The following is a 12,914-nucleotide window of genomic DNA, read 5'->3' as shown; positions in this document are numbered from 1 at the left end:
TAAGAAATGTTTCTGCATGGTTAGTGGTAAGACCAAGATACGGTCAAACCATATCTTAGGCAAAGCTATGATCCAAAGTGGTTGGTGAGCAAATACTGGCCACATTATGCTAAATTACTATGGTAAAATAATAAATTGTTCCACTGCAGCAAAGCTCCAGGGAAATCAGTCACTAACCCCTACCATTCAAGATCTGGGTAACGTATCTTACCCATCTGCCTAAAAAATATTGGTATAACTCATTGTTGCCAACATCAACAAGGCTGGTGTGAACAGAAGGCTCCTAAAAGAAGACAGTGAAACAGATTGTGCATTAAACATTTATTCTGGAGTATGAGTGAGTGGGAGCAGAGCTTGGCCAGCAAAAGGCAAACAGAGCCCACAGTGAAGCATAAAATCTTCAATATCCTAATGACCCACAGCAATGCCATGCTTTTTTTATCCCTCCACGCTGTTTGTGCAAGAAATCAATATAAAGACACAAAAGATTAAAGTGAGCACAAATAATTAACCACACTCATTTCAGCAAGGCCATACAAACCTCTGAGAGCACAAATGGAGCTGGCCTGTGTGGTAGAATCCAGCTCATCGAGTCTGACAGGGCCAGTCAGCTCACTGAGGTCAGCACCGGCAGCCGAGCACAAAAGAGGCTTTTGTAATAGGAGAACAGTACGTTCAACACAAATAATCCTACCTGCCAAAAAAGACATTTCAACTCAGTACAGTAACAAGGAAAAAGGTGACCACGTTAATTGTCATGGCCAATAAAGACAACAATCTCTGCCAGCTACCAAACAGATGAATAGACTCCATCAGGTTTTCTCAATGACAAAATATTTTGCTTTCAGCGATACATGCACCATGCTCTTGGTACACTTTGCAACTCCCAGGAAGAAAAAGAAATCTGAATTTGAAGAAAAAGAAATTTAAAAATCTGAACATGCCAGAAGAGAGTCTGATGCCACCCAGACTGCATCGCATCTCACTCCTTGCAAACAGGTTACAGGCTTTTCCTTGGTAATAAGCTCGGGCACCCCTTCAGGTGGTCCTACTTTGCTTCAAAGATTACAAAGAGTAGGTGCATGCAATGCTTTATTCTCCAGAGCAGAGATTTTTGCTTCAGGACACACAACCTTTTGCACAGCTTTGTACTTCCAGTTCACTTACATTCTGGAAGTGTCTGAAGGTGTGAGATGTGAGCCAGCTCTTCCGTCACCATACAGAAATAAACTTGAAACTCAAAAAAGAGTGACTAAAAATGAAAGTAAAGGGATCAACCATAATTTCATTATCTGTATGGCTGCGAAGGCTCGCAGCTAAGATGGTTTAGGAGATATTGTAAAATTTCTCTATCTAGGGACACGCAGAATTCTTAATATATTTGAGCCTTCTGTCAGCTCACAAATTTGATTTACACTGGTCATCAGATTCAACAGTCATCAGAGAAGACTGACAGCAATACTGGTGGACATACAACAACATCACTGAATTTCTCATTCACTTTCAAAATCAAGCCAAAAATACAGAAAAAAAAACTTTACAAGAAAGTTTAAATTACAATCCCTTTCAAGTTTCTCATCCCAAACTTGCAAAGTCTCATCTTCATCTAATAATGGAAGTGATCTCTCTGGAGGTCACATATTGAGGTGTCAGAGATAAGGGTGCTGTTTCTGTGGGACTCCAACTGCTTCCAAATCATGTGCAAAGCTTACCATTTCCCCAGAGAGCATCCTTGAAGAATACAAGTCGTGAGCCAGCACTGAGGGCTTCTATGATTTCCATACTGAGAACACACGACGCAGTGACTGACACAGCAACTACTTTTGGAATCCCATGAACCACATTTTGCAGTGTGGAGTCAGTCACAAACAACAACATTTCTCTTTGATCTATAGGAACACTGTGTTTTGTCTGTGATTAGGAAAAAAAAATTACAAATTTGGAATGTAATTGTTAATTTTTTTTATTAGAAGAAAAGACTAAACAGCTTCATATTAAAATGACTCGTAAAACTGACAGAAATTATTACAGTTGGAGCTTGTACAGGATAATGAGTCAAAGGTTTACTAGACTTTTTTGGTATTCCTTACTTCAGATACAAACCTTAAAATCTCAACCTTAAATTAACTTTCTGAGGTTGACTCTCTGGACTCTTGGCTTTACCTCAGCCAACCATCATGCTTTATCATAATTTTCTTGGACTGTACGTGGGATCTGAAAATATATTTTCCAAAAAAATATACTATATATATGGTACACATAAAAACATAATTGGATGGTTTTAATAAGACTTGCATAATTTTTGTCTTAAAAAAATGAGGAAAGAGCATTTCTTCTACTAATATTATTCCTCTGTGGACACATTTTCTAGGTACTGTTAACAGATTCCCAAGCACAACCAAGTTGCAAAGTGGAGTTTTTTCTTCCAGTTGAACAAATATCCCTACATATTCCAAAAATGCATAAAGTTAAGGAAGTAGGTAACTCCTAAGTAAGAGATATATGAATCTGCAATGACAATATAAGTTTTCTGCCACAGACAGGTATAAAAACACCATATCAAAGCATATTTCATATTTACCAGTGCAAGGAACTTGGAAATTTTCAGGTTCTAATATTTTAAAATATCTAAAATTAAATAACTTAATAAATTTAAAATGTTTTTTGTTACTCTTCTTAATTACTCTACTGATCAAAAATTAATGCTTAAAACATTTAATTGAAAATTAAATACTATAATGTCTGGAAAGACATGTAGCATTTGAATCTCAGAGCTGCATGTCTGTGGCAGAAGGTAATGCAACAAAACCCCCAGTATTTTGTCTTTGCAATTCTAACTCTGAAATCATCAGCCACACTGAACCTGGCTTTCTGTCCATGCTCACTCTTAGAGCAAATGAGGTAATTGTAAATAGTGACTGGAAAAATTCACAGTTCAGATATCACAGTTATGCCTTAATACAGCATATGCTGCCTATTGCACTGATGTTGTTGTTTTGCCTAGTAACTGCATACATTTGGGCACCTCCTCTGCATAGATACCATTAGGACAGTTTCAGAAAGAATTTTTACATCTGTCCCTTGAGAATCCCTAACACATTAAAAGCTCTCTTTCAGGAAAATCATCCAAAAAGTAAATAATAATAAAAGCAAAAATCACAAGTTAGCATAAAATCATCATCTTGCTATGTGTGACAATTTGTTCTGAACAGAGATGAGGACACGACAGACAAATAGCAGCAGGACTGAGTTATAAGGAAGGACAGCTCCTTAACCACAGATGGAATATATTTCCTCATGTTCCTTCTGAACCACAGTTCGGATTCGGACTAATAAAAAAAGCGTATTTCCATTCCTCCTTCACACAAATTAAGCCATATTAATTTAAGCACTTAATACTGTAGTTACAGAGAGTAAATACTGTTTTTTAAGGTACATCTGAATTAGCTCACATAGCAGATTATTTAATAATAAATCTGCAAAACAAACCAAATCATTGTCCCTTCCTCACTTACGACAACTTGGTGATTTTGCGTGTGAAGGGTACATCCTCTTGGAAAAGGCAGCTGCAGGAAACAAGCTGCTGTTTTTGATCTTCTGGGAGGACTAGGCAAGTGATACACTAGCAGCAGGTAAATACCCTTACATTCCTAGAGCAGTTATCCAGAAAGTTAAACATAAGAAGAATGTCTTCTATTGCTTTTCCATCATTACTTTCAAAAAATTATGAGCACTCATGTTGTTCACTTATAAAAATGTAGTGCTTACAGTTCAGTAAGTGAATAGTCTTTAAAAAAAGAACTAATAAAACTTCTAGAAGCAAGACAAAAAATCACAGACCTTTTTTTTCTGCTACTCAGTATTCCATTCTTCAAAATCACATCTGTTCCTGCATGCTTCATCTTTTCTCTAATTCAGTGATGAAGCGCTTTTACATAAGAATACTGATAACCCGCATCAGAATTTCAGATGTAGACATTCCTGAATTAAAAAATGTTTGGCTAGGATGCCCCTAGTCTGCAATTTTATTTCATTTTTGACTAGAAGAGGTTTCTTGGAAATAGGAATTTACTCATGTATGTGTCCATCTTTCTCCTGGCACACTAAAGATCCCATCCAGCTATTCCTAATTCCATGCTTGCAAATGCTCTGTCACATTCTCAATTAGCACGGAGAAAACACAAGAGATACCCCTCATCTCAGTAGTTAAAAGTACTCCCTGCCTAAAAATTAAATCATAATTCATTGGCTTCTGAAGCAAAAGGGCAAGATCTAAATTAAATTTATGTCTCAAACTTGTGGGAAACATCTCCAGCTATTTTGCTGGCTGTTCTGGAATTTCTTTGTCTTTGGTTCATATGCTTTGATTCACACTTTGTTTCTTGTGAAGCTGATGGACAATTGCAAATTATTCTCTGCTAGAATTCAGTGCTGGCTGTACTGAGGATCCAGTCGCCAGGAAAAAATAAATAAATCAGCAACAAAAAAATTCCTTTAACTACTAAGGGAGCTAGCAACATTTTGAAAGAACATCGTAGCATCATTCAGAAACAAATAAAACATAATTGTAAGCTTTCCGGCACAGTATGGATGGCAGATGTATTTACCTAAGAGTTCCTCCCTTTTACTACTTACTGGACCATAAAAGCCAAATTTGCCTGAGGGGCTTCTATGGAAGTCAATGAAAATCACCCACACATTTGCATGAAAAGAGCAAAACTGTATTTTTATATAACCATCATCTGTTACACTCTATCCCCTAACACCCAACTGACTGGGAGCTTCTTGCTACGTTCCTAAGGATAGCATTCAGCTATAAATCGAGCTTCAACTAACTTCCTGTAAGCTCTCTCTCCAGAGTGCAGTAGTATCTCTGGTTAGATAGCAATTTATTCAGGAATAATTAGCTTTCTAGGCTGTGTGGCATTGAAACTTGTGAGGCAGTTCATTTTACCTTTCACAAGCACTTTAGACCTGGTGATAATTCTGCCCATACAACTCTTGAAGATAATCCTGGCATTGGGGTTACCCCTAAACAAGATGAATCTTCTTCACATAGACATTATGCTGATTTTATGTAGAATTCATTGCTAAATAAAAAGATTACCTGCAGCCTTCGATAGAGCACTTGGGCCCAGAAGCTACACCGCTCGTTACAACCATCAATCTGAAAATAGCACAAAAATAGGGAATGAGACAACTGTGATACCAGAAATCCAGTGGTAAAAAGTATTTGTTATCTGATTTGTAAAGCAGATTACCTGAAGAATTTCCTTTAGACCATGAACAGCTGGTGGCTGGTACAAATTAGAAATCTGCTCTTCCTCATCCACTTCCACATGTACTTCACCAGACTGAACAGTAAGAATGTAACAGAAGCTGGGAGGAGGAAGACTAGTTGTCATCTATTAAAAAATAAGAAAAAGAAATGTGACAATAAAAAAGGCACTTTAATTTAGCCAGTCAAGTTTTACAATAATAGGCAAGATGAACAAAATAATTTACATTTTAAGATGGATGGGGAAACAGAATTTTATGGTTAATAACAAGGACTCTGATGTAGAAGATGAGTTAATAAATCAACAGTCACAAGTTATAAGTGAAATCAGCTTGTGTGTATCATTATTTCCATAATCTAACATTGATCCTCATCACAAAAACAACTCATAACTTGGCACACTTGGCAAACACAGTGACTATTTCAAGGTGCTTTCTGTTGTTTTGCGTATTTTTATTACGTGGTAGGAGTGCATCGATTAGTCTTCTTTTTTCTTTTTCTTTTTTATTTTTTTTTAAACATCCACAGCTTTTCTGAGATTTGGGGACTTTTGCATGTGGGTGGGTTTTTGTGATAGTAAACAGCTGCCGAACTTTTAAAGCTGCCAAATGAAATCCAGGACAGCACAAGGAGATAATGAAGAACAGGAATGCAAGAGCTGCAAGAACTGCTCTCTTTGTGGTATGCCAGATTTTTCTTTTCCCCTTAAAAAGTACCATGACGTAACAACTTTATCAATCACCACTTAGAGAGGTCCCAAGCTGGAAAGACTTCTCAGAAAAGAAAAGACAATGCTAGAAGATAATTTTTATTGCAAATATGGTAAAATACTCTTTCAGCAATGTTTGTTTTTAATAAAACATTTAATTTAATAGAAGAAATATGAATATATTAAAGACAGTTGCCCACTGTCTTTAAAAAGAATCTGCTTAAAGAAAAACAAAAGCAAAGGAAGCTGATACCCAAACTCTGTTTGCCTCTGACAGCATTAAAGAAGGTATTTGAATGTACATATGGTTCAAAAGAAATCCGTTCCACAGGTCCCTTCCCAACAACATCATCATCATGCTGGCAATATTATTTATGTACTGATGTATAAAACTGTTTCCACAAAACTGTGCATAAAACTATACTGTTTGTATCAAGAAAAATGCGTCTCAATTGAAAGAACTCCACCCAGCCAAAAACGTGGAGCATCAGAATGCAAGTTGTGGTTCTGTGTGGAATTCATTTCTATTTCAAACTGATGGCAGAAGTGTAAATTAGAGGATTATGGCAAGTTTCCTCCATTTTTAAATTGCTAATAAAACAGAAAAAATGCAGAACAGTTATAACTACACTAAATGACATTTAAGAGCTTTGCCTCAGCCATAGATATTCCCATTCTGTTGTCCACATAATTTTAATGCACAAATCCATCCATCCCTCTGAGACTTCCAAAATATTTTGATGAAAGGGAGTCAAAGAGAGCACAGCTATTTCACTCCGTTTCAGTCTCGATTTTATTTTTGACTGAGGTCTGATCTTTTTGTTCTTCAACATAAACCCCGGACAACGCAAAGAACATGCTACATTGCAGAGGAAAGATTCTTGGACTTTAGAAATAACTAGTAATATCCATCTTCAATATTCCCTGGTTTTGAAACTTGCTTATTTCCAGCTCTCTCTTTTTTTTTTTTCCCATACTGACTCCTTTGGTCTAAAACCAATTTTTAATACCACTAACTTCTTCCCAAAGAACAGCCTGTACAAGAACATCAAGAAAGCCCAAGCTCTTGGCTACCCAGAAGCTTCTTAAATGGTCTTGTATTACCAAAATTATTTGATGTAACAGAACACCTTTTCAAAGACAAAAGCTAATTGAAGTAAAATTACAGATGTGATTTCAGCTTTGCAAATATATAACATACTTTAAATCCATTTCTATACTTTTCCATCCCCTAAAAATCACAGAAACGTTAATTAATCTTTAGTAATTACTTTTATGTTCATCCTTCTGTCCTCACATGAAACAAGTATCAGTCAGACACAGCCTAACTAGTAAGAGACCTGATTCCAGGATTCACAGAAGTTAATCTTCAGAAGAAGTGCTTTCAAACCTAAGGCTGAAAAGTGCCTTTAAAGAATGAGTTAACATCCTTTTTTGTAGATTTCTCAGCAGGCTCCATATCTCTTTACTCCTGCAAGGAGAAGAGAGGAAGAATTTGTCTGGACATCTTACCATTCCAGCTCTAGAGGATTAATAAGGGGCTAATTGCATCATTTTGGAAAGATGCTGCTAATCCAGAGGCTTCAGGTTAGTCTGGGAGGTTGTCAGAATCAGTAAAACAAAACTTAGTATGTAAAAAGAGGGAGAGAGTCTTCATTCCCAAAGTAAACATGATTATACCACCATCAAAAATACTAGCTGTGAGTGAAAAAATTAATATCCATAATAACAAAACTTACCATTTCAGAGTCTTGACTTTGTCCGGGAACTTTTACAGGCACTACTGGAGGCCACAGACTGTCTATCAGACTAAACAGTCCTAATGCCCTTCAAAGAGACCAATAAAATCAGGTTTAAAATGTTTTCCAGTGTTACACATTACATTAAAAAGATTCATTAAGAAATGTAATCTAAACCATTGCATTATTATGAAAACAATTTTAAAACATATTTGTTTTCTAGAAGCTGGTTTTGATTTGGTCTCTTTAAATCTCTATGGCTTCTGCTGCTGGGTTGAGAGGGAGGGAAGGGATGTATCACATCCAGTGACAAGCAAGTCATGTTTAATCCTTTACCACAAGCAGCTTGCTACACCATAGAATTCAGTGGTACTGGGGGTAAATGGTAGCTTGGGAAGGACACAGGTATCAGCAAAATCTCTTTTTGATTTTCACACTTTTGATTTAAAAAACAAACATAAAATTAACAGTCCATCACATTAAGGTAAGATGTTGACCACTTTGGCAAACCAAGCTGTATTTTGCAGCAGTTCAGTGGCTGCCTTGTGAGTTGATGAAACATCTTTGATGGACAGACAGGAGTAGCTGAGGGAGGGGAAATAGCAACAGATAGCTAACTTGAAGAGACATACATTTTTGAGTTAAAGCTCTGCGTTATCTTGTCCAAGTTCTCTGATCTGTGCAGTTGAAGCACAGAGATCTGGACTTTAACCCCACACTGCCTCCAAGTTGTCTGTTCCTCCAATTAAGCAAACCACTATTTCTGAAACAACGCTAAAAAATGAAGTCCAAAACCTGTTAAAAGTAATATTAGATTCTAAACTCAACTGTTTAGAAGGAAACCACATACCCTGTTTACAGGGCTGAAGCACATTGCAATATGCTGCTTCTCTTCAAGGGGTCATGGAAACTTTCCTTTTAAAGTTCTGCTTTTAGCTCACTTCTGCTTAAACTTATTTATTTCTGCATTTCCCTAGTCCTTCTCTGTATCCTTAGATTTTGGGTGTCTACTGTCAGCTTCTCAGCATGTTTTTTTCACTGCCTGTGATTCAGTGTTAACAGTGATGCCTTTGGACAAGCTCTGCAAGGAGTTTTATGGCTGTAAATCTCAGAGGAAATCTTTGGGAATACAACTTGAGGCTCACCATTCAGGTAACAAGCTGGCAGACTAAGAAGACATTGCTACCTGTAGTTGTGTTCTCCACATGAATGAAAAGACTAGAGACACAAAAGTGCTGCTTTTTTATAGAAATGGACTTCCTGACTTACAAAGCATCATCCCCAAGTCTGTGAAAGGAGAGAGACTGGATAGTTTTGGTGTTTGGAGGTTTATTTTTTAGTTTGGGGTTTTGTTTTTGTTTCTTAACAGTGATGCCATTGCAACACACAAAGCAATATTCCCTAGGTATTAAAGATACTTTACAGCAAACTGACCACTTCTTGAATCCTTGACTGGGGCAAGATTTTCTGGTTTGTATTGTACAGAATGAAATCTGACACAAGGAAGGCCAATGCCCAGAGGAACTAACTGGTCTTGCTAACTGGGAGATGAAAAAGGAGAGCTACAAAACAAGAGCAGACCCTCCTGTACAACTCAGGCAGTTCCATAAATGGCCTTCCTCACACGACCCACAGTACAAGGTCAGAGCACAGATACGAACGTACCACAAACTGTGCACAGAGATTGCACATTTATCGACTTAGAGCAACTAAGCCATGTTGTTTGTTGCATGTTCACATCTTCACACAGATCGATCCCTCATTTGCATTTTAAAGTGTTCTAAAAGGACATGAAGTTGTCCTTTCTTCTTTAGCTCACTCCTAACTTGCTATCGTGTGTCAGAATATCTAACACATATGGTACATTTTCTTCTAGTCTTTGTGCCCTTTTGGAGAAGGCCATCTATTGCTTGAACTAGGAGCATTTAATTAATAGTAAATGACAGTATTTGTTTGCAAGCAGGCAGAGATCAGTGCTGTGTGGGGTAAGCCTCCTGAACATCTTGGCCCCATCATTTCTTTGACACCAGTCAGGCCAAGGGCAGAGACAAACCAAAGGATGAGCTAGTTCCTAATCACATCCTACTGTGATCCTTGTCTACAAGGTGGGATGGTCTCTCATGAAGCTCTCATTCCATCAGTCAGTGTACCTGGTGAGGAGATCCCTGGTTGCTCCACCCACTTATACATCTCCAGGAAAGTCAACTCCCTCTTTACACTTACAGGCTTCCACTTAACAGAAGGGAGAATGAAGTGGGGGCACTGACAGTGGAGAAATGACAAAGACATTGTGTCCTCCTCTGTAGAAGATCATTATCCTCACAGAAAGAATAAAATTAATTCCCTTTTCTGGCCAAGTAACACGCAAACTCCAGATCAATCTGATTTGAACAATGGGTGCAGTTTATTCAATATGTGTCGCCTTCTTCAGCTGTAGAGTCAGGACAAGAGATGAACAGCTGGCTCAGTGAAGGGGCATGGTCGGCTCCCATGTGCATATGGAGCCTCTCTGGATATACAAGACAAAATAAAAACGTTTAAATTTTGCTCTGTGAGTGTAATTACTAGTTATTTTGGGAAAAAAAAAGTATCACAAAGGGACAGACTTCGAAGAAAGGAAAAGCAGAATAAGAAGTGAGAAGAAACAGTCTCAAGGATCAAAAACAAAAATGAACATGTAAAGTATTTTGAATAACTTTCTTCTACTTCAGAGACTAGGGCTTTATTGTAGTACTCTATAACTTTGAAAAAAAAGACTGAATCTATAGCAGGAGAAGGACAAAAATCATCTACGAGATTCTAAACGACAGACTCAGCTCTCTACTTTCCATGCCAGGCTTAACTCTGTGTTTGGTAGAACAAATTTTGTCCCATCCCAAACATGTATATTTCCACTGTTTAACAACAACACAATAAAACTATCAGTAACTCCAATGGAGTGTCACAGTAAATATTCCAGAAGTTTGGACTTATGACAGGTAGGTATGCCTCTCTTCTATAAACCCACATCTTCAAGCTTTGCTTATATATATAAACAGACTTTATATATGTGTATATACATACATATAATAAGCAAAATTGGGGGTTTTTTTTGTGTCCTTAATTATTTTTACTATCCAATGTCCTCAAAAGGAATTTCTCTTAACCTTTCTTTGCTAAACTTCAGTACATCTTTTCTCTGTATCCGTAAATGTAAACTGCCTGCTATGTACCCAGACATCAGGCAGAGAATTTTAAAGATACAAGAGTGTTAAACAGGCTAAATGCATGACTGATACACCAGTACTTACACTATCAGAACATCTCTGATCCTGTGAAAATTCCATTTGTTTCATACTACAAGCTGAATTTCAAAAGTCAAACAACTCTGATTTTTCAAAACTGGATTTCACGGATTCTGACCTGACAATTTATTTAATAACCTAATAAGAAGATTTTGTTTATTTCTCTCAAAAGCACCAAGTTTCAGCTACAGTTCTGGTCCAAAAACTTCTTGTGTGCCATGCCTGATCTAACTTTTAACATACAGCTTATAGCTTGGGGGATTTTTCAACTTTAATAATCATAACAGGCTCAGGGGAAAAATACTAAAGGGGGAAAATACCAGCAGTATCAGAGAAAAGAAGGCACATAAACAGGGAAAAAAGGAGCACTATGCAAGGTTTATAGCAAGGAACAGAAAGATGCTAGGAGTCTCTTCCAACATCTTCCACAGCTTTGCTCTGAGGACTCGGGACTTGGAACTTCTCTGCTTCCTCCTCTCCTACTTCTTAAACTTTTTGTCTAAACCAAAACAGTTTGCTTTGGCAGTGTCATTTATTCAGTCTCAATTATTAAGAACTCAAAAATAAAGCAATTTCTAGCCCTCTGTGCAAAACTAAGAAATTTCTTAATAATCACCTAGACTGCATAAGCTTCAACTGTCAAGGGACAAGCAATCCAAACATAAAGCTGACACTGCAGGCTGTCTTTCTCCCTTTAACTGACCTACTAAGATCTTGCAGTGCACAAACTATGCAACACCACATTTTCTTAGTCTTGAGTAATACAAGCAACAAAATCACAAAGTAAAAATCTGAGCCGACTAAACCAGCATCTTTGTCAAAATACAAACAGGGAGGAAGGGCTGCTGGCCTCTTTTTTTAACCCAGATTTTGTTTAGATATATGGAACTATTTAGTTGAATGATTTACATACTTTAGTAATGCAATTGACTATAGTATATTAGAAATTACACATACTACATTAAACCAGTGAAATTATAATATAAAAGTACTTCTGAATCAATATGGATATGCCTATGTTATTCTCCAGTGCTGATTGCTGAACAGATTAATGACACAAGCATTAACATACAAGCAGCAGTCCATGTTTATTAAAGAATAGAAAATTCAGGAAATAAAAAACTTCATTTCTGGTACAAAAGCAGCCATAGAAATTAATATAAAAATAATGCACACAGTCAAAACTTCAATGTGATTACTGAAACTATGCTTTAAATGAAACTCAACTTTTAACCACAGAAATTACTGAAATGTTTCAGGACCTCAAAACCCAGAGATGTGGGTGGATCTTATAGATGGCGGTCTTTTTGGAGGAGGGAAAACCAAAGGAAGGAAGTTATGACCTCCTTGCTCTGTGGAGAGTTCATACTATTACATTTCCTGTCAGTGTCTAGCAGTTGAAACATTTACTTGTGCAGCAGTTAGGAGTGGTCCTCTCTTCTGAGGGCAAAACAAAATGAAGAGAAAGTATATAGTGAAGAGTAAAGGGGAAAAGATGACAGAAATTGAGGCCAGAGAAGTATGTGGCTCAAATAAAAAGGAAAAAGAATGGAAAAGAATGAAAACCCTCAAGCATAATAGTGACCACTACAAACATACAGGGAGATTTCACATTTCAGTGCCTAACGTTTGAAAGTTTAAAATGACAAACAACAGAAGCCAACTTTATTTGAAAATGCAGAAATTTCTCAGAAAAACATAACACTGGTTGATGAACTCAATATTCAGAGCCTGTTTACTGTAGAGGAAAATGCAACAGATAATACAGCCTGCCATAAATTAAGTGTTGGCTCAAAAGTCAAAACTTATGAGTTGATGTATCCTTCAAAGTGTTTTAGCCTATCCAACACAAGTGTAGATTTTAGCATTCTACATGTAGCAGTTGCCTCTTCTTCTGAAGTTTA

At 37.1% G+C, this 12,914-nt stretch overlaps 1 protein-coding gene across 2 annotated transcripts in view; it reads right to left on the bottom strand.

Moving 5' to 3' along the window:
- SPIDR (scaffold protein involved in DNA repair) overlaps nt 1-12,914 on the bottom strand; it is a 196,647-nt gene that overhangs the window by 10,586 nt on the left and 173,147 nt on the right. Inside the window, exons 12-16 of one of the 2 annotated variants that reach the window (XR_008436331.1) lie at nt 7,727-7,814; nt 5,262-5,405; nt 5,108-5,167; nt 1,713-1,911; nt 542-690 (exon numbers count right to left, since the gene is read on the bottom strand). Coding sequence is in view for 1 of the 2 variants with exons in the window: in XM_053973781.1 (XP_053829756.1) it covers nt 542-694; nt 1,713-1,911; nt 5,108-5,167; nt 5,262-5,405; nt 7,727-7,814 (644 nt within the window). In the remaining variant the exon portion in view is untranslated. Of the gene's footprint in view, nt 1-541; nt 695-1,712; nt 1,912-5,107; nt 5,168-5,261; nt 5,406-7,726; nt 7,815-12,914 lie in introns of both variants that reach the window. The other variant, XM_053973781.1, reaches the window with a different exon arrangement.

Source organism: Vidua macroura, chromosome 1 (genome assembly GCF_024509145.1).
Source record: "Vidua macroura isolate BioBank_ID:100142 chromosome 1, ASM2450914v1, whole genome shotgun sequence".
NCBI classification, from domain to species: domain Eukaryota; kingdom Metazoa; phylum Chordata; class Aves; order Passeriformes; family Viduidae; genus Vidua; species Vidua macroura.
This window is presented reverse-complemented; position numbering and strand designations above follow the sequence as displayed.